Raw genomic sequence first — 20,114 nt, forward strand, 5'->3', positions numbered from 1 at the left:
GTTCCAGGTCTCCGGTAGCCTCTGGAACTGCCGATCTGCGGCCAACAAGGCAGAGTTCATCTCCGCCTATGTCTCCCTCCAGTCCCTCGACTTCTTGGCACTGACGGAAACATGGATCACCACAGACAACACTGCTACTCCTACTGCTCTCTTCGTCTGCCCACGTGTTCTCGCACACCCCGAGAGCTTCTGGTCAGTGGGGTGGTGGCACCGGGATCCTCATCTCTCCCAAGTGGTCATTCTCTCTTTCTCCCCTTACCCATCTGTCTATCGCCTCCTTTGAATTCCATGCTGTCACAGTTACCAGCCCTTTCAAGCTTAACATCCTTATCATTTATCGCCCTCCAGGTTCCCTCGGAGAGTTCATCAATGAGCTTGATGCCTTGATAAGCTCCTTTCCTGAGGACGGCTCACCTCTCACAGTTCTGGGCGACTTTAACCTCCCCACGTCTACCTTTGACTCATTCCTCTCTGCCTCCTTCTTTCCACTCCTCTCCTCTTTTGACCTCACCCTCTCACCTTCCCCCTACTCACAAGGCAGGAAATACGCTCGACCTCATCTTTACTAGATGCTGTTCTTCCACTAACCTCGTTGCAACTCCCTCCAAGTCTCCGACCACTACCTTGTATCCTTTTCCCTCTCGCTCTCATCCAACACTTCCCACACTGCCCCTACTCGGATGGTATCGCGCCGTCCCAACCTTCGCTCTCTCTCCCCGCTACTCTCTCCTCTTCCATCCTATCATCTCTTCCCTCTGCTCAAACCTTCTCCAACCTATCTCCTGATTCTGCCTCCTCAACCCTCCTCTCCTCCCTTTCTGCATCCTTTGACTCTCTATGTCCCCTATCCTCCAGGCCGGCTCGGTCCTCCCCTCCCGCTCCGTGGCTCGACGACTCATTGCGAGCTCACAGAACAGGGCTCCGGGCAGCCGAGCGGAAATGGAGGAAAACTCGCCTCCCTGCGGACCTGACATCCTTTCACTCCCTCCTCTCTACATTTTCTCTTCTCTCTCTGCTGCTAAAGCCACTTTCTACCACTCTAAATTCCAAGCATCTGCCTCTAACCCTAGGAAGCTCTTTGCAACCTTCTCCTCCCTCCTGAATCCTCCTCCCCCTCCCTCCTCCTCTCTGCAGATGACTTCGTCAACCATTTTGAAAAGAAGGTCGACGACATCCGATCCTCGTTTGCTAAGTCAAACGACACCGCTGGTTCTGCTCACACTGCCCTACCCTGTGCTCTGACCTCTTTCTCCCTCTCTCTCCAGATGAAATCTCGCGTCTTGTGACGGCCGGCCGCCCAACAACCTGCCCGCTTGACCCTATCCCCTCCTCTCTTCTCCAGACCATTTCCGGAGACCTTCTCCCTTACCTCACCTCGCTCATCAACTCATCCCTGACCGCTGGCTACGTCCCTTCCGTCTTCAAGAGAGCGAGAGTTGCACCCCTTCTGAAAAAACCTACACTCGATCCCTCCGATGTCAACAACTACAGACCAGTATCCCTTCTTTCTTTTCTCTCCAAAACTCTTGAACGTGCCGTCCTTGGCCAGCTCTCCCGCTATCTCTCTCAGAATGACCTTCTTGATCCAAATCAGTCAGGTTTCAAGACTAGTCATTCAACTGAGACTGCTCTTCTCTGTATCACGGAGGCGCTCCGCTCCGCACTGCTAAAGCTAACTCTCTCTCCTCTGCTCTCATCCTTCTAGACCTATCGGCTGCCTTCGATACTGTGAACCATCAGATCCTCCTCTCCACCCTCTCCGAGTTGGGCATCTCCGGCGCGGCCCACGCTTGGATTGCGTCCTACCTGACAGGTCGCTCCTACCAGGTGGCGTGGCGAGAATCCGTCTCCACACCACGTGCTCTCACCACTGGTGTCCCCAGGGCTCTGTTCTAGGCCCTCTCCTATTCTCGCTATACACCAAGTCACTTGGCTCTGTCATAACCTCACATGGTCTCTCCTATCATTGCTATGCAGACGACACACAATTAATCTTCTCCTTTCCCCTTCTGATGACCAGGTGGCGAATCGCATCTCTGCATGTCTGGCAGACATATCCGTGTGGATGACGGATCACCACCTCAAGCTGAACCTCGGCAAGACGGAGCTGCTCTTCCTCCCGGGAAGGACTGCCCGTTCCATGATCTCGCCATCACGGTTGACAACTCCATTGTGTCCTCCTCCCAGAGCGCTAAGAACCTTGGCGTGATCCTGGACAACACCCTGTCGTTCTCAACTAACATCAAGGCGGTGGCCCGTTCCTGTAGGTTCATGCTCTACAACATCCGCAGAGTACGACCCTGCCTCACACAGGAAGCGGCGCAGGTCCTAATCCAGGCACTTGTCATCTCCCGTCTGGATTACTGCAACTCGCTGTTGGCTGGGCTCCCCTGCCTGTGCCATTAAACCCCTACAACTCATCCAGAACGCCGCAGCCCGTCTGGTGTTCAACCTTCCCAAGTTCTCTCACGTCACCCCGCTCCTCCGCTCCCTCCACTGGCTTCCAGTTGAAGCTCGCATCCGCTACAAGACCATGGTGCTTGCCTACGGAGCTGTGAGGGGAACGGCACCTCAGTACCTCCAGGCTCTGATCAGGCCCTACACCCAAACAAGGGCACTGCGTTCATCCACCTCTGGCCTGCTCGCCTCCCTACCACTGAGGAAGTACAGTTCCCGCTCAGCCCAGTCAAAACTGTTCGCTGCTCTGGCCCCCAATGGTGGAACAAACTCCCTCACGACGCCAGGACAGCGGAGTCAATCACCACCTTCCGGAGACACCTGAAACCCCACCTCTTTAAGGAATACCTAGGATAGGATAAAGTAATCCCTCTCACCCCCCCTCCCCCTGAAAAGATTTAGATGCACTACTGTTCCACTGGAGGTCTTAAGGTGAATGCACCAATTTGTAAGTCGCTCTGGATAAGAGCGTCTGCTAAATGACTTAAATGTAAATGTAAATGTATTATTTTCTTCAGTTTTTGTTATAAGTTACTTAGAACATTGTTTGACTATAGGCCTATGGTATATGATTATCATTGTTTCTTTCTATGTGGATGTAAAAAATATATCCATGACGGATTCACCACTTGAACAAAGGCTTTTGTCTGATATATCAATAATATACATATTCAGTAGCTACCCATCATACAGGGCTACAAAAATATATACTGTACCCATCTAAAGTTTAGACACCTACTCATTCCAGGGTTTTTCTAAATTTGTACTATTTTCTACATTGTAGAATAATAGTTAAGACATCAAAATAATGAAATAACATGGAATCATGCAGTAACCAAGTGTTAAATCAAAATAGATTTTATATTTGAGATTCTTCAAAGTAGCCACCCTTTGCCTTCATGACAGCTTTGCATTATCTCAACCAGCTTAATAAGGTAGTCACCTGGAATGCATTTCAATTAACAGGTGTGCCTTGTTAAACTGTGGAATTTCGTAATGCGTTTTAGCCAGTCAGTTGTGTTGTGACAAGGTAGGGGTGGTATTCAGAAGGTAGGCCCATTTGGTAAGACCAAGTCCATATTATGGCAAGAACAGCTCAAATAAGCAACTTGTTTCTTCAATGCAGTCACAAAACCTTCAAGCCCTATGATGAAACTGTCTCTCATGAGGACCGCCAAAGGAAAGGAAGACCCAGGTGGTTACCTCTACTGCAGAGGAAAAGTTCATTAGTTATAAGCCTCGGAAATCGGCACCTCACATTGCAGCCAGAATAAATGCTTCACAGTTCAAGTAACAGACACATCTCAACATCAACTGTTCAGATGAGACTGCGTGAATGAGGCCTTCATGGTCAAATTACTGCGAAGAAACCATTACTAAAGAACACCAATAATAAGAAGACTTGCTTGGGCCAAGAAACACGAGCAATGTACATTAGACCGGTAGAAATCTGTCCTTTGGTCTGATGAGTCCAAATTTGAGATTTTTGGTTCCAACCTCCATGTCTTTGTGAGACGCAGAGTAGATGAACGGATGATCTCCGCATTCGTGGTTCCCACCGTGAAGTATGGAGGTGATGGGGTGCTTTGCTGGTGACATTCAGTGATTTAGAATTCAAGGCACACTTAATCAGCATGGCTACCACAGCGATATGCCATCCCATCTGGTTTGCACTTAGAGGGACAATCACTTGTTTATCAACAGGACAATGACCCAACACACCTACAGGCTGTATAAGGACTATTTTAACAGTGAGTGCTCGTCAGATGACCTGGCCTCCACAATCACCTGACCTCAACACAAATGAGATGGTTTGGGATGAGTTGGACCGCAGAATGAAGGAAAAGGAGCCAACAAGTGCTCAGCATATGTGGGATCTCCTTCCAGGCTGTTGGAAAATAATTTCAGGTGAAGCTGGTTGAGAGAATGCCAAGAGTGTGCAAAGCTGTCGTCAAGGCAAAGGGTGGCTATTGACGAATCTCAAATATATTTACTCTAACACTTTTTTGGGTACTAAATTAATCCATGTGTTATTTTATTGTTGAAGTCTTCAAAATTATTCTAAAATGTAGAAAATAGACCCTTAAATGAGTAGGTGTGACCAAAATTGGACTGGTATTTTTATGTAACCATTGCTTAACTAGGCAAGTCCGTTAATAACATTCTTATTTCCAATGATGGCCTAGGAACAGTGGGTTAACTGCCTTGTACAGTGGCAGAACAACAGATTTGTATCTTGTCAGTTGGGGGATTCGATCTAGCAACCTTTCAGTTACTGGCCTCAACACTAACCACTAGGCTACCTGCTGTCCCGGTACTGTAGATCTCGAAAAGAAACATCTTAGCTTTCAATTCATACAGCCAAATTACACAGTTAGGGAGCTAAAACTTCTGCTATCAGAATTAAGTGAATCGGCCCCATGTTTAATTTCTTAATTCCACTATAATCAGGAACCAGTGCACCATTAAACTAGCCTGGCTGACGCAACCCACGTGGTACACAGTGAGTCAGGACTTCCAGTTAGGTTTTAGGACTTCATTTTGTATCAGCCAAACTACCATAACACAGCAGTGGGACATACATTTTCAGACTTCACCATGTCGGTGGCAAGCAACGAACTCACAAACTGGCTTCTTGTGTGTGTGATTCTGTATCGATACATGTGTCGGAATTTAAGTCAACAACGCAAAAATGAATCGACCTTCTTTATTTACCGACAGAGGTCTATAATAGCAGGGTTAGAGTTCACACAGATCTGTAGAGCACTTGGCTGATCCACACACACAACTGTATTTCTTTCAGAGCAATTACGCAGTAGTGCCGCAGTAGGGAACCAGAGGTAAAATCAAAATGGAGGATATTCAACTACCACAGGAAATACTGCAGGAGCAGGTTCACAATTGTATCAGTATACTGGGTCCCGTTCAGCAGGGTGCGATGTACAGTGTTGCAGATAGAAATGCCACAAGTAGAGCTGACATGACTCCTTACTCTACATTTCAGAAGAGCACATCTGTTCTAATGAAGTATATTTATATTTTAACATTGCGTGACACGGTGCCCTGCTGAACACTGCCCTGGAGTGGAGTGTTTAAACAGTGCAAGGCCTGAAGGCTTCCAAATGACCAAGGCCACAGCTCAATAGTCTAAAATTGGCTTCCTCTTCTTTCCTTGGACCTGAACTAATATGTTAACTGTGTTTCCAGATCAGTATAGAGGAAACAAGGAGAGGAAGCCACTATACACCATTGAGACACAGCCCAAGTGTGTAAATGAAACAGTACAATGGGACCCATCGATACAGCTCACTAGTCTAAAATTGGCTTCCTCTTCTTTACTTGGACCTGAACTAATATGTTAACTGTGTTTCCAGATCAGTATAGAGGAAACAAGGAGATGGTACACCATTGACACAGCCCAAGAGGGTGTACATTGTACTGAAACAGTACAATGTTCACCTTTAGGAGCCACACGATCCAAAGATGTCAGTGATACATTTTAAATAATTCCTTCCCCCTGCAAGTGATCTATTGAGTCATTTGGAAACTTTTCTATACAAAATACCTTTTAATACATAAGTGAATTAGGCTCTACTCTAACAATTTGTTGGGTGTAGGTACAATCACTAGATCAACGATCAAGGCATGTCCTTATCTGCACCATCAGAAATACAATCTCACTCAAAGAGCTCTTACCATGAAAAAAAGTGTACTTTTACAGGCCTACATCAGAGGTCTAGGCCTTACTTTAAAAAAATTATAATACATAAAACCCCAGAACTAAAGCAGCCCTTAAAATCTCACTGAGTGATGATGCAGAAACTTCTTCAGAAATACCCAGTATGGTAAGAGCTAGTTGGCTTGGGTTCCATCCCTCCACAGCTATGGGACACCACAAGCTAAAATGATAACTCTTCTCATACCTTATATTTGGAAATGCATATTTTCAAGCAGCAATACAAAAAAACTATTCATGAAGAACGCATAATCTCTGAAAAAAATACCGTATGAAAACGTCCCTGCTACCTTGTTTCTAAGTACAAAACCTCCGGAAGTAGCAACAAGTCCTTTTCTTTTTTCTTTGTTTTTTTTCTTTTCCGTATTCCCCCCCCCTCTTTTTTTCCAAAACGGGTAAAATTCAGTCCTCAGATGCGAGTGTCATGAGCGATGACGGTCATCTCCATCATACCATTTTTGCTGAAGGATTCAGAAACATGCGAGCCTCGTAGAGGGGCCTAGGGGTCTGCTTGGGGGGACTGCTAAGGGCTCCTGGGGGCCTATGGGGCAGCCGCTCCATTTTAGGCCAGGGCCGGGAAGGCCTCTGGATCATCCACATTGGGCACAATCACCCCGCTCGGCTGAGAGGAGTGTTAGAGGGTTGGGGAAGAGAGGAAATGAGATTGATCAGACATATACAGTGAAATGACCATGTATGTTGTACTTAATCCAAATTCCTTTTAATCTCAAATCCTTTCCACAGCAGCTGTAACAGACTAGTAGTAATTAGTATTCTTTACCTTGTCAGTGCGTCCTCCACGGGTCGGCCTGGTGGGGGCTCCACCATCACGCTCACGGGGCTCCCTGGGCTCACGCTCACGAAACTCTCCTCTGCCCTCTCCACGCCCTCGGCTCCCCCTGCCGCCACGGGGCCCACCACGACCACGGCTGGGGCGTCCAAGGTCTCCAAAGTTTATCTCCAGCTGGGCTGTGATGTCATTGGCCGGCTTCCGGAAGTGGTGATCGTCCTCAGCCTGAGAGACCGAGGGAAGAAATAGATCATCATCAATGACAGAACACACATCTGAGCAACATTGTCATCTTATGGCAGACAGACCAGTAGGATTGTTAAGCGTCTGCTGGTTTAAAAGTACTTAGTTGCAAACCAATTCTACATGTAGAAATAGGCAAAAATGCCTGCCGTCAGTTGCCCACCGGTGGGTAGTCCCTAAAACCACCTAGCCTAGCCGACAGCAAGCGAACAAACGGCCCCCTACTGTGCACACTGACAATTGTTCTGGCGAGTTCTGCATTAAAGGGAGTGTAAGATTTTGACAACCAATCTTCTTTATACTTAACCAGACTCGGATGAACTCATGGATACACTTGTAAAGTCACCGCATGTAAAGTTTCAAATTGAGCGAACAAATGTTAACAATGAAGATGCTAAGGCCCAGCATGACTCGATCACCATTTATGATATTGTTTGGATGGATGACCATCTGTGGGCTATCACAGGGGTCAAGCACACCTTATCTGTGGCTGGATGTTCCCACAAAACCCTGGGAGAACAGACACTGTGGTGTGAAGACAGATTAAAATAATGTTACTGTGTCAATTAAATCATCAAATTTGGATTGTTTCAAGAGTTCATAAAGAGCCGAGAACCATTTTTACATGTTTTATTGTACTGTAAGTGGTATAGATTTATTGGTACAGGGAAACTGTTATTTTGTTGCCGGACGGCATTCAGTTCAGACGTAGTGAAGCAGATGTGCGCTCATATCATTTAGATAAGAGTTGATGATTAGATCCAAGCATGTTAGCGGTTTCTGTGAACTTCAAGTCATTGTGCTAACGCTAGTTAGCAATAGCTTACAAAACAACCAACTTCCTTCCAAATGCTATCCATGAGTTCAGGGGGGTAGGCAGAAAAAGAGCCAGAATTGCCAAAATATCACACTCTCCCTTTAATTTTCATGGGGAGAGAGTGCGTGCGCTTCTGTCAGATGTGATACTCACCTTAGGGGCAACTGCCTCAGCCTCCACCGCAGCTTCAATAAGAGCATCAGCTTTCTTCTCCTTTATTGGAGAGGGACGAAAACATAGTAGGTCATGTAAAATAAAAAAATGGAGGCTAAGTCAGTAGTGTGGTTTTGACAGTCTACTCACGTCCTTGGACTTGTGCAGCACGTATCCTTTCTTCCACTGGCTGTCGGCTCCCTCGTTGGCCTTGCGGATGTTGAACTCCACTTTGGTTTTCTCCTTGTCCTGCTGGGCCTTCCATTCATCCAGAGTCATCTCCTTGGGTTCCACTTCCTTAGGTTCACCAACCTCATTCTCCCTACAACACACAGCAGAAAACAGAACTGTCAGAACACACAACTGGCAGGAGAATATGAGAAATATGGTGGAGAACCCATCCAGACCGTGCTTTTAAATTCCTGAGAGGGAGTGAACAAATGCACACTGGGCAGAAGAGGGAGAAATGGTTTAAGGCTCAGCCCTCAACTCACTTGTTCTCAGAGTCAGCAGGCCGAGGCTCCTCTCCCTCGGGGGTCTCCTCGGTCACGTTCGATTGGTCGTGCTCGCTGTGGAGAGGAAAAAAAAAAAGTTTAGCTCTCATACATTGAGTATGTTGGCAGGTGACCAGGACAGTATAGAGACCAGGGGTCTTGACTCAACACGTCAAATTAGTTTACACACAACTGAACAAGGTAACTCAACAACACTAGGTTTGCAGACAGCCCTTCTTTGAGAAAGTCGAGAGAGAAAAAGTGTTGTGTGAGGTCGGCTGTGCTGCTCACCCCATCTCATCCTTGACGGTGCCCCAGTTGTGAGATCCACTTCCTCCACGTTTCTCCTCACCTTTCTGGCTGCTGAAACATGGGCTTTAGTGCACAGCTTCACATCAATAGTCTCTCCAGCAAAAAACATACTTTATCACATTTTTTTTTAAACTAGTTCTTATACTTCAAACAAGTAGTTCTTATGCACCAGTTCTCCAGACAAAGATGAAGCCTAGTGCTGGACTACAAATTCATCTCAATGGATAATGACCCTAAAAAGATTTTTTGCCCCTCAATCCGGACAAAAAAAAAATCTAGTTAGAATAGAGATTCTCCATTGAGCATGCCATTTAGATCCGGAGTAGGAAATCGGCTTAATAATGAGATACGACTTATCCATCCCAGAGTTAATACATAATTCACAACATGACACAGAAGACATACGATCGATCACTGCCGCTGTGCCTGTCGAATTCACGCTTTCCTCTGGCATCAAAGCCGTCGCTCCTGCCCATGCCCCGGCCCCTGCCGCCACGGATACCACCTCGGCCACCTCCACGTCCTCTCATCTGCCTATCACCAATGGGCCTGGACAGACAAGGAAACCAACCAATCAACAGGCTGCCTCACAGGAAGCTACAGTTGATGTGTATTCAGTGAGGTGAAACATTGTACATAGAAATGTAACGAATAGAGCAGACAACAGACCCCAGTACATAAAGGAAGATATAACAAACATTAAGTGTTAGAATGAGGACCCCAAAACACAATGTGTGAAAAATACCCAATACTGTGAACTACACTGAAACAGTGTTATGCCATAGTCATACAGATCTTACCTTTCCTTAGGCACTGTTTGAATACTTTCAAAATGCACTCTTAATTCCACCCTTCCTTAGAGTAGAGTCCTGCAGGGATCCGGTTTTATGGAGCAGCATCCGCCCCGGCCACATAAATTCTGAGCCCCACCCAATATCAGGAAAGAGTTCTCTGCAACCCGACTCACCCAGATCGATAAATAGAATTGTTCCGTGAGCCGATCTGTTACCCCGCCATATAACATCAATATATTTAACTGTTTGTGACTCCAGAGTAGTAGGCATCATTATTTTCAATCCCCTTCCCTGCATGAATTAATTTGTCTGCATGTCTATTCAACATTTGGATAAACAGAAACCATACCATGAATTAAGAAAAATATATTTTCATTTTCACAATGCAACAAGTCACTCAAACCACTGAAAGAGCCTTCTAATTAGCCTTCTTAACTGTGATGAAAGCCAATAGCTGTCCTAAAACAGCCGCATTGGTTTACACGTTATATAGCCTATTCTCACGTGAGGAGAGGGAACATGATCTCGGGATGTGGACAAATTAGAATTTTTTGGCACCACACAAATAAGGGACAGTTCCCAGCTCCAAACACACTCAAAGCGTGGCATGGCTGAAAGCCTTGTCTGCCTTGTCTCAACCCAATAATCTCCTGGGTTTAAAAAAAAGTGTATTATGTTGATTTAAAATGTTTTCAGCCCACAATGTAATTGTTCTGAACCACGACCCGACCCACATGTTGACAGAATGTTCATTTCACCCACAAGTTGATATTTTTGCGGCTCACCGATATGTAGCCATGGGTATCCGACCCGATGCAGGATTCTACCTTAAGAGAAATCACCGTTGAATTGTGAGTATATAAATTTTTTTAAACTTGGCTATTCATGATAGATCAGCAACTCTTTATACAACAGAAAAGACGTATTTGAAATGCATCATAACAGGGTTTTATATGTTTACCGCCACTCTTTACATACACACCCTGCTGTGTGGTTACAGTTTAATATATGTGGGAAGGCAAAGGTGAAAAACCATCAGTGAAAGTGGCATGACTTTGTAACTTAACAGTAGAGTGGTGGTGGAGTGGAACCCATAATCAAGGTATGTTTGAGTTACCTCTGACAGCCCGAGGGGGAAAATTCCTGTCAAATAGAGAAGGGGGTCACTTTTGTTAACAATAAACAACTGGTAAGTTTACATTTTTTAAGCGAGAACAATACTGTCTTACAGAAGGCCAGTGTGGGTTCTGTCATTTGTATCAGTCATCACTAGAACCGCTAAAGCAGTAATTTGGACTGCCCATGAATTTAAATAAAATGATCACTATGCCATCATGTCCCCTCCGTACTTGACATTTCCTAAAAGGTTCTACAACACACTGTCGCTAGAATCTTAATATCGTAAACAGAACCTGAGTTATAACCAGTTTTAGGAGGGTATGTCATTTAAGTTTGTGGGTTTTCCCCCGTTGCCCCAACTTCTCCCGAGCATTGAAGGTGCTGTGCCCAGTTGGGAGAAGAGTGGATGAGCGCAGGGAAGCGAACAATGCATAATTATGTAATCACCAATTGTCAGTGAAAAACAGGGCAGGCCATTCTACTGTATTTATCTACTATTTATAATCTCTAAATGATATGTCCCCTATATTAGTCCACCAAATCACAGTCTTATCAGTCCACTCTGGCTTACTTGGAGTACACAGTGAAAGCGTGCGTAATGGACCAAGACGAATGGATGCACATGCTGCGTTAGCGTTGCTACAAAATCTGAATGAAAATGACTCCGATGCCGGGGAAGAAATTAATCATGACATCTCTGATGATTATTCTTCTGGGCCTCAACCTGAACCCTCGAGGCTTAAGCGTAAAAAAGTCTGAACGGTGCACCCTGAGAAGGTGCCCGAGCCACCACCAAATGAAACTGAGACAGGAGAGGACAGCACCGTGTAGATAAAATAAGACTGTGACAATCTCAGCACAAAATGTCATCAGAGAGCAGACCCTACACCACAAGCAAAAAACAATATCAGCAACGTCTCCTTGTTTATGTGACACCATGTAAGCGCGAGCTAACAATTTACAATTTTGGACTGCTATCACTCTGAGAAAGTTAACATGCTATTATTGCTTTGTGACAATATTCAATATTTATCAAGCACACTTGGCACGTATGTTTAGGCTACTGATATATGTAGATGTTATTAAAACAAGGTGTTACCTCGTCCCAACACATAGGCCTTCTGTTTCATAGTTGTAACATAACTCCAAGAATAAAATGGACCGAACAGTTACATTTGTGTTGCGTTTTTACATAGAGCCTAAAACACTAAACTAAGTCAAATGATATTGTGTTATATAAAAAAACGTATTCTAATGTTACCTAAGACCTTCATAAACAACCAAATTATTACTTTTTGATAGCATATATGAAATGTATTAATTACAATGTTAGAATGTGGCAGTCAGAATTACTGCTCATTAGCTTGAGGGGGTCCTCCTCGAGGCCCAGCGGTTCTAGTGTTAAGGACTAATATCAGTTTGTGAAATCAGATGGGTTGCTGCTTGGCTGCAACAAAGGTCTGTACCCACAGGGATCTGAGTCGTATTATTGTGTGGGAGTAGTTCTTCTGCCTTTCACTCCTTTTCAAAACACCCACGTTTGGTGCCAACTGAACACAGCCTTGCTCTACCCAGAACTCACTTCTCCACAGAGAACTCTCCCTCGGCTGGCTTATCTTCTCCGCCGGGGGGTCTCTCGAAACGGCGTGGCGGCCGCCTGTCTGTCCGGGGGGGTCTGTCTGTAGGGGGGCGGCCCTCGCCCTGGCCCTCACGGGGTGGACCCCCAGCGGGTCCCTGACCCTCACGTCTGGGACCCATCCTCCTGGGACCAGGTCCTGGAGTAGGACAGGACAGAGGAGAGTTAGTAATTGATCCCCCAATAAAACAAGTATAATACTCATTTCCTCCCAAAGATTCTTTAGCTAAAATAACTTGAACAGGAATTTAATGGAGACTAACTACAGTTAGAACTTTTCTCAAGACCCAACTCCAAAAGAGAGCAGGACTGATGTGCTGAACTGGAGTGTAAGGGCACACTATTAAAATACGGAGAATTAAAAAAATATATAAACAGAGGTTGAGCTTTGTATTATCCACCATGCCAGTACACAGCAGATGAAAACATGCTCGGAGACTGGTCTGACAAGTCCCTCCCACTGTTGACCAAAATAGACTCCCACACCATGCACCACCAGCAGCTGAACGCACGTTGGTGCATGCACCTGTCTCTTCTCTTGGGGTTCCATTTTTTTTTTACTTTGCTTTTGACTGCCGTAACTGGGCTGCTAACAAAATACAGGGGCCTCCTATTTAACACTAACCATGACAATGTATAGGCGAGTAACACTAGTTTACTCACGCAGACGTAAACAATGTAATTGTTTGGTCAATATATCGCCTTCTATAACCTTGTTCGTTTACCGAGTAGCAGAAAAAGCATACTCGTGAAGCTTCTTTATTTGAGACTAACACAAAACACCCATATTCACATTCACAACCGCGCTACGCAAGATGACATCATTCCCTGCCTTGTTGAGAACAATGTGCGCCACTTAGCGAGTGACAGTTAGGTGACTGCCGCTGTTGCACAGTCCAAACCTGGGCCACGCGGTTGGTCACGACACGGGTTAATGCAACCAGGTAGCGAAAGAATAGTGAGCTACCTAGCTAGCCAATTCGTAGGTTAACTAGTTAGAAAACAAGCCTCAATTTTAACCTAGCACGATTGCTTCACATGTGAAAGTTGGCTTACACCCCGGTGTGAATACACGGTTAGCTAGGTAAACAATTTATGTTGCAAAAAAATGAATTCGCCAATCGTGCATTTAACAAGTATGCACTAATCAAACACTGGTCAACAGGTAGTTGGTAGCAAGCTAGCAAATTACTTTGGCTAGCTAACGTTGGCTAATTAACTTGCGGCTAACAATCCTGGCTAAACAAGGCCAGAGGCGTTTTAATATTGGCAGCAAAACATGTTCGTTTTCAGGGGGCACAATAATGTACCACACCTAGTTAGACTGTCGTGACTTTTTTGTGCAACGACTGTGATAAGCGTTTCAACTTTAGTTGACAAAGGGAATCATGTCGACCTCATGGAGGATTTGAAAGCATTGCTAGCTAAGTTAGCTAGCTAACTTAAAGCTAATACTTAACTATCCAGGGCGAACTGCGATTTTGCAGATCAAGAGGACAACTATTGCGGGAAACAGTCTTACCATCTTTCTTCAGAGTCACCGGTGCCAGAGGCTCATCTTTCTTATCTGCAGGGACGACCTTCCTGTCTTTCTGGGACTCCTTTTTCTGGAGCTTGGCAGCTTGCGCCGCGGTCTTAGCGGCACCAGGGACAGGAGCCTCCTTCTTCTTGTTCTCCGCCTCCTTCAACAGCTCGAACGGGTCCGACTCGTCGTCAAATAGTTGGTCGAATCGGTTAGCTATGGCGCAGCCGAAACCTTCTTGCATATGTCCGGGCATGATGGCGCCCCTTCAGCAGGATTTTCCTCCGATTCTACGAGGCTTGGTGCGAACACTTCGCTAGATGTTGCCACAAGATGGCTGGGGAAAGAACCTTCTTCTCTTCCGGCGTGATAGACATCCGGGACAAAAACTTTGGCGCCGGGTGGGGCGTGTAGTTCTTTGATGAGGGAGAGTGTCGGGAAAACATAAGGGGCGGCTCCCTCAAATAAACTACCATACCCACAACGAGGGACGAGTTAATCATTTAGTTTTTCTCCAGTTGACAAACATGAATGCTCATGCTGTCGTCTGTTGTAGTTTTCAATTTGCATTCAAGCATTTACTTTGTATGAGGCTTGTATGGGAGATCTTTCCCACCCTTTCTATACTCTAAATCCACTGTATATATACACACACACACCTAATAGCCATATTCATTCTCAAACATTTTGCAACATTGTTGCTCCATAGAATGCCTCCACAGTTCTTTGCAATGTCAATTAGGCCTAGGCCTTGACCAAGTCTGACTTACAAATCTAAAACACTGTTCTGGTAGTGACCTGAGACATCTATGCACAACTCAGAACAGTCAATATTTTGTGATCTTTTAAGTATCAGTATATGCTGGTTCGCTACACTTGCAATAACATCTGCTAACCATGCGTATATGACCAATACACTTTGATTTGATTTATAGGCCCTAGGGGCTATTGATAATTTCATTGGATATGGGTAGGAATACTGATCAGCAACTTACAGTGAGTGACGCAGAAAGTGTGAGGGCCAGCTAGTATGCGGACTCCTTTAGATGGGATGCTGCTAGCTAAAAGAGAACCAGGAGTCATGGTCAAACAGGAAAGGTCTGGAAAGATAATTTAAGGGCAGCAGATGGCAGCAATAGAGGAGTCAGAGGAGAAGAGCCAGCCAGCCACTGTCTTATTATGTCTCTATCTTATTACAAAGAGGATTAATCAGGGGTTGAATTACTATTTGTAGCCTATGGAGGGTATAAACATTTTATTTGTGTGGAGTGGCCTCTGAAGTGCTGAGATTTGGGCCTGTATTTATCAAGTGTCTCAGAGTGCTGATCTAGGATCAGGTCATGTCCATAATAATCTGCTTCATTATAAAAGGCAACATTTATCGTAAATCACCACTCCTACTCTAAGACACTTGGTTAATATGGACGCAGACCTAAATAGGTGTATTTTTCCCGCTAGGAGTGCATAAGGCTGATAACCTGATAACTCCTAAAAAATTAAGGTGAGAAATAATTATGTACAACGTTTCTACAGACAAGCTGTCTTCAACAGGGTATAATGACAAACACTGTGAGATGACTCATTTATATATAGATAACCTCATAACTCCTACCTGATGTCTGTCAACATTATTATGTACATTGAGAGACATAGTCTAGCCATGTCTATAGTGGAGGAATCAACCAGACTCTGAGAAATGGTACAACTTTGACACCACAGATGAAAGGGGTTCGTTCCAGAGAGGGAAGCTCCATTTTACATCCAATTTTTCCTGTCTGCCTAGCGCCCACCCTAGCCATGACTGGTTCTGTTAAAGGTTTGACCCATCCCAGGATGCTGTCCTCTCTGAAATAAGAATATGATGAATCATGTTTTTGAGCCCTGATAGCAATTGCTCATGATCTCCGCCGCTCTACAGACGGGACAGTAGTGACTGTCATTGTCATTGAGCTGCCAGGACATCACATCAGACTGCGCAGAGGGAATGCTCCTCCGAGGCTGGATCAAAGCCATTTACTACCTCTCCAAGTCATTTCTGGCGGGATATCAATGTTTGTCTGGATTTCTATAGCTCTCTATATCATTTTATAGCGGCGATTTATCTGCTTGCTTCAGCCTATTGTTGCTGGTGAGAGAGAGAGGTGTTTGTTTGGTGGAAAGTGTATGCAAATTAATTACGCACAACACAATTCACATGAACGATGACATCTGCAGTTACGAAGGCGATGATCGAATCTTACGCTCTCATGGTCTTCGTCATGGGGTCGTTTTTCGTGTATTTCTGCGGCATGGTTTGGGCATTCTGCAACCCAAAACTCAGCGGTGTCGAGGAGGAGATGCTGACAGAGGCTCCGGCAGAGGACAACAGCTGCTGGGTGTGCGCCCAGCCACCCCCGGAGCAGATACACTACCACACATGTGCGCACCCCGGCGGGACACCACGGAGAACAGGGGACTGGATCACACAGACCACATATGTGAACTTTATGGGGGATAGTAGACCTACTGCTGACAGCCTCCTAACAATGGACCGCATAGGATTTGCATGTGGAGACAACAGTCAATCGTGGCGCAATTTGGATTGATTGACACTATGCATTTATTTAGACAGTGATGGCACGTCATGTGAATATTTCTGTTTTTGTGTAGCCTATGTTGTGAGTAAGCTATGTGCATATTTGCTTTTATTTCAATGTCTGGTGAAACCTTTTTATTGATTGTTATCACAGCACTAAAAAAACAAGCAAGCCAGAGAAACAATTATGTGAAGTGGATCATGCATTTACAGTAGTAGGCCTTATATGCTGGTTAAAATGAACAAAAGCATTACAGTTAGCGTAGGTCTACCACTTTGAATCCACAAAGTCATTCAGGGTATCAGTGGGGCAGACATCATTAATAAAAGTCATATGGTTTATTGGAATGTTATTACATTATTTGATACATTAAATAATACACATACTTTAAAATGTGTTTGTGACAATACATGCAATGCAAATACAATACATTAGTAGCAGCAGCAATGAGTGACATGGTGGCAATCAAATTAGAACATAATACCAGCACTCATTGTCTTTGAGGCCTCCCAATGTAGAAAAATAAGGCAAACAGTATTCATCACTTCCATCAATGACATAGTGTCAATCAGATGAGGTTTTTTTATCGCCTCAGTCATCTGCAGCACAGGATAGGAGTGTCTGTCCATTAAATAGGAGTTCTCTCTTGTCCAGTGTTCCTTCATTCAGGCTACTGTGGAGTTGCTCTCATACCCTTCTTTTCCTCCTTCAGTTTCCTGTGCACTTTGTCTTCCAGTTGCAGTAGTTTATCATACAAGGCATCTGACATGTCCCGTCAATATCCATCTGAGAAGGGAACAGAGAGGCGATCAGACACAGCAGGGGACTGATGCTAAACAACTAGCTGATACTGATAGTATGGTCTGGCAAATGGCTTTCTGGAGTGGATTTGACAAGGATAGAAAGGCAAGTCATGACACCCAACAGATAGAACAATTACTTCATATTTATTCATTTGTACGGATGCAATGTTAATCTACAGTTACAATCCACCACTTCAAAATGATCTAACAAGTAATATAATCAGACAAATTAATATCAATACTTGCCAAGCTGATATGACTGAAATTGAGATCTTGCTTGGTTGGTAGATTGGTACTCAAAAATAGTTAGGCTGGTACTGTATTTAAAAAACAACAATAGAAATATGTGATGTTCATGTCGCAGATTCAGATAACTTGAGGTTGTTGTGAAAACGGCTTACAACTTTTAATGTGTACAGTATCACACACTTGAATTGACTTGGGTTTGTATAGCTATAGCCTAGCTAGTTAGTTTGGATTAACTGGATATCTGTTGTTTGTACAGCTATAGCCTAGCCAGTTATCCAGTCAATCCAAGCTAACTGGCTAGGCTATAGCTATACAAACCACAGATATCCAGTCATGCATATCTGTGGTTTGTATAGCCTACCTTGTGAGGGTGTGTGTAGTTGTTTCCCGGGCTTGAGGTTAGACTTTGGTATTTAGCACGAGGATCCAGAATCAGGTTTTTGCATAAACAGCCATAACTGCACAATTAAAAGAGGTATAGATGAATCAAACCCTTAAATCACAGCATTAAAATACAAACAGAGATGAGTGCTAATATTGTGTGCGATATAAATACAGAAAGGTCATCTGTATCAATAGTTCACTGTGAGAGGTAGAAGTGCTATTGGTGCTTGTACACACCAGTGAGGGCACGTTATGTGTGGTAAATTCCAGAACCTCTACTACATTTTGTGTGTGTGTGTGTGTGTCTATGTGTGTACATACCAGAGCCTCCGCTCCATTTTTACTGAGTCAAGGTGAATATGTTGGTAAAGATTCTAATCTATCAAAATAAGCCAGAGAGATCAGACTCATCATCATGATGAAAGCAATACAGTGCATTTGGAAGTATTCAGACCCCCTCCCCTTTTCCACATTTTGTTACCTTAGAGCCTTATTCTTATTCTAAAATGGATGACATATTTTTCCCATCATCAATCTACACACAATACCCCATAATGACAAAGACAAATCAGGCTTTTAGACATTTTGCAAATGTATATAAAAAACAAACAGAAATACCTTATTTACATAACTATTCAGAACCTTTGCTATGAGACTCGAAATTAAGCTCAGTTGCATCCTTTTTCCATTGATCATCCTTGAGATGTTTCTACAACTTGATTGGAGTCCACCTGTGGTAAATTCAATTGATTAGATATGATTTGGAAATGCACACACCTGTCTATATAAGGTCCCTCAGTTGACAGTGCATGTCAGAGCAAAAACCAAGCCATGGAGCTCCGAGACAGGATTGTGTTGAACCACAGATCTGTGGAAGGGTACCAAAAAAATTGCTACAGCACTGAAGGTCCCCAAGAACACAGTGGCCTCCATCATTCTTAAATGGAAGAAGTTTGGAACCACCAAGACTGTTCCTAGAGCTGGCCACCAGGCCAAACTGAGCAATCGGGGGAGAAGGGCCTTGGTCAGGGAGGTGACCAAGAACCCGATGGTCACTCTGACAGAGCTACAGAATATCCTCTGTGGAGATGGGAGAACCTTCCAAAAGGACAACCATCTCTGCAGCAGTCCACCAATCAGGCCTTTATGGTAGAGTGGCCAGAAGGAAGCCACTCCTCAGTAAAAGACACATGACAGCCCGCTTGGAGTTTGCCAAAAGGCACCTAAAGGACTCTCAGACCATGAGAAACAAGATTGTCTGGTCTGATGAAACCAAGATTGAACTCTTTGGCCTGAATGCCAAGTGTCACGTCTGGAGGAAACCTGGCACCATCCCTACAGTGAAGCATGGTGGTGGCAGAATCACGCTGTGGGGATGTTTTAAAGTGGCAGGGACAGGGAGACTAGTCAGGAGCGAGGGAAAGATGAACAGAGCAAAGTACAGAGAGATCATTGAGCTCCAGAGAGCTCAGGACCTCAGACTGGGGCAAAGGTTCACCTTCCAACAGGACAACGACCCTAAGCACACAGCCAAGACAACACAGCAGTGGCATTGGGACAAGTTTCTGAATGTCCTTGAGTGGCCCAGCCAGAGCCCAGACTTGAACCTGATCGAAAATCTTTGGTGAGACCTGAAAATAGCTGTGTAGCGACTCTCCCCATCCAACCTGACAGAGATTGAGAGGATCTGCAGAGAAGAATTGGAGAAACTCCCCAAATACAGGTGTGCCTGTAATCGCTGCCAACGGTGCTTCAACAAAGTACTGAGTGAAGGGTCTGAATACTTATGTAAATGTGATATTTCAGTTTAAATGTTTTATACATTTGCAAAAATGTATAAATAAACCGTTTTTGCTTTGTCATTATGGGGTATTGTGTGTGGATTGATGAAGGAAAAATATATATTTTAGCAATTTAAGAATAAGTCTGTAATGTAACAAAATGTGGAAAAAGTTAAGGTCTGAATACTTTCCAAATGCACCATATTTCTTGGAAACTGAAAGCATCTTGGAAACTGAATACATCTTGA

General features: G+C 44.5%; 1 protein-coding gene across 2 annotated transcripts; it reads right to left on the reverse strand.

The window, feature by feature from the left end:
- Positions 1-5,150: 5,150 nt before the first annotated feature.
- LOC115108549 (SERPINE1 mRNA-binding protein 1-like) lies at positions 5,151-14,432 on the reverse strand. 2 transcript variants are annotated; one of them, XM_029633035.2, is made up of 9 exons: positions 14,074-14,432; positions 12,498-12,690; positions 9,408-9,551; positions 8,982-9,050; positions 8,691-8,765; positions 8,347-8,518; positions 8,197-8,256; positions 6,975-7,208; positions 5,151-6,815 (listed from the first exon to the last, which is right to left on the reverse strand). In XM_029633035.2, exons 1-9 carry the CDS (start codon positions 14,327-14,329, stop codon positions 6,756-6,758), a joined length of 1,263 nt encoding a protein of 420 aa, XP_029488895.1. In that variant the 5' UTR covers positions 14,330-14,432; the 3' UTR covers positions 5,151-6,755. The 2 variants fall into 2 exon arrangements, with proteins under 2 accessions (XP_029488895.1, XP_029488894.1); XM_029633034.2 differs by having other exon boundaries at positions 8,982-9,053.
- Positions 14,433-20,114: the final 5,682 nt, after the last annotated feature.

Source organism: Oncorhynchus nerka, linkage group LG24, assembly GCF_034236695.1.
Source record: "Oncorhynchus nerka isolate Pitt River linkage group LG24, Oner_Uvic_2.0, whole genome shotgun sequence".
Taxonomy (NCBI): domain Eukaryota; kingdom Metazoa; phylum Chordata; class Actinopteri; order Salmoniformes; family Salmonidae; genus Oncorhynchus; species Oncorhynchus nerka.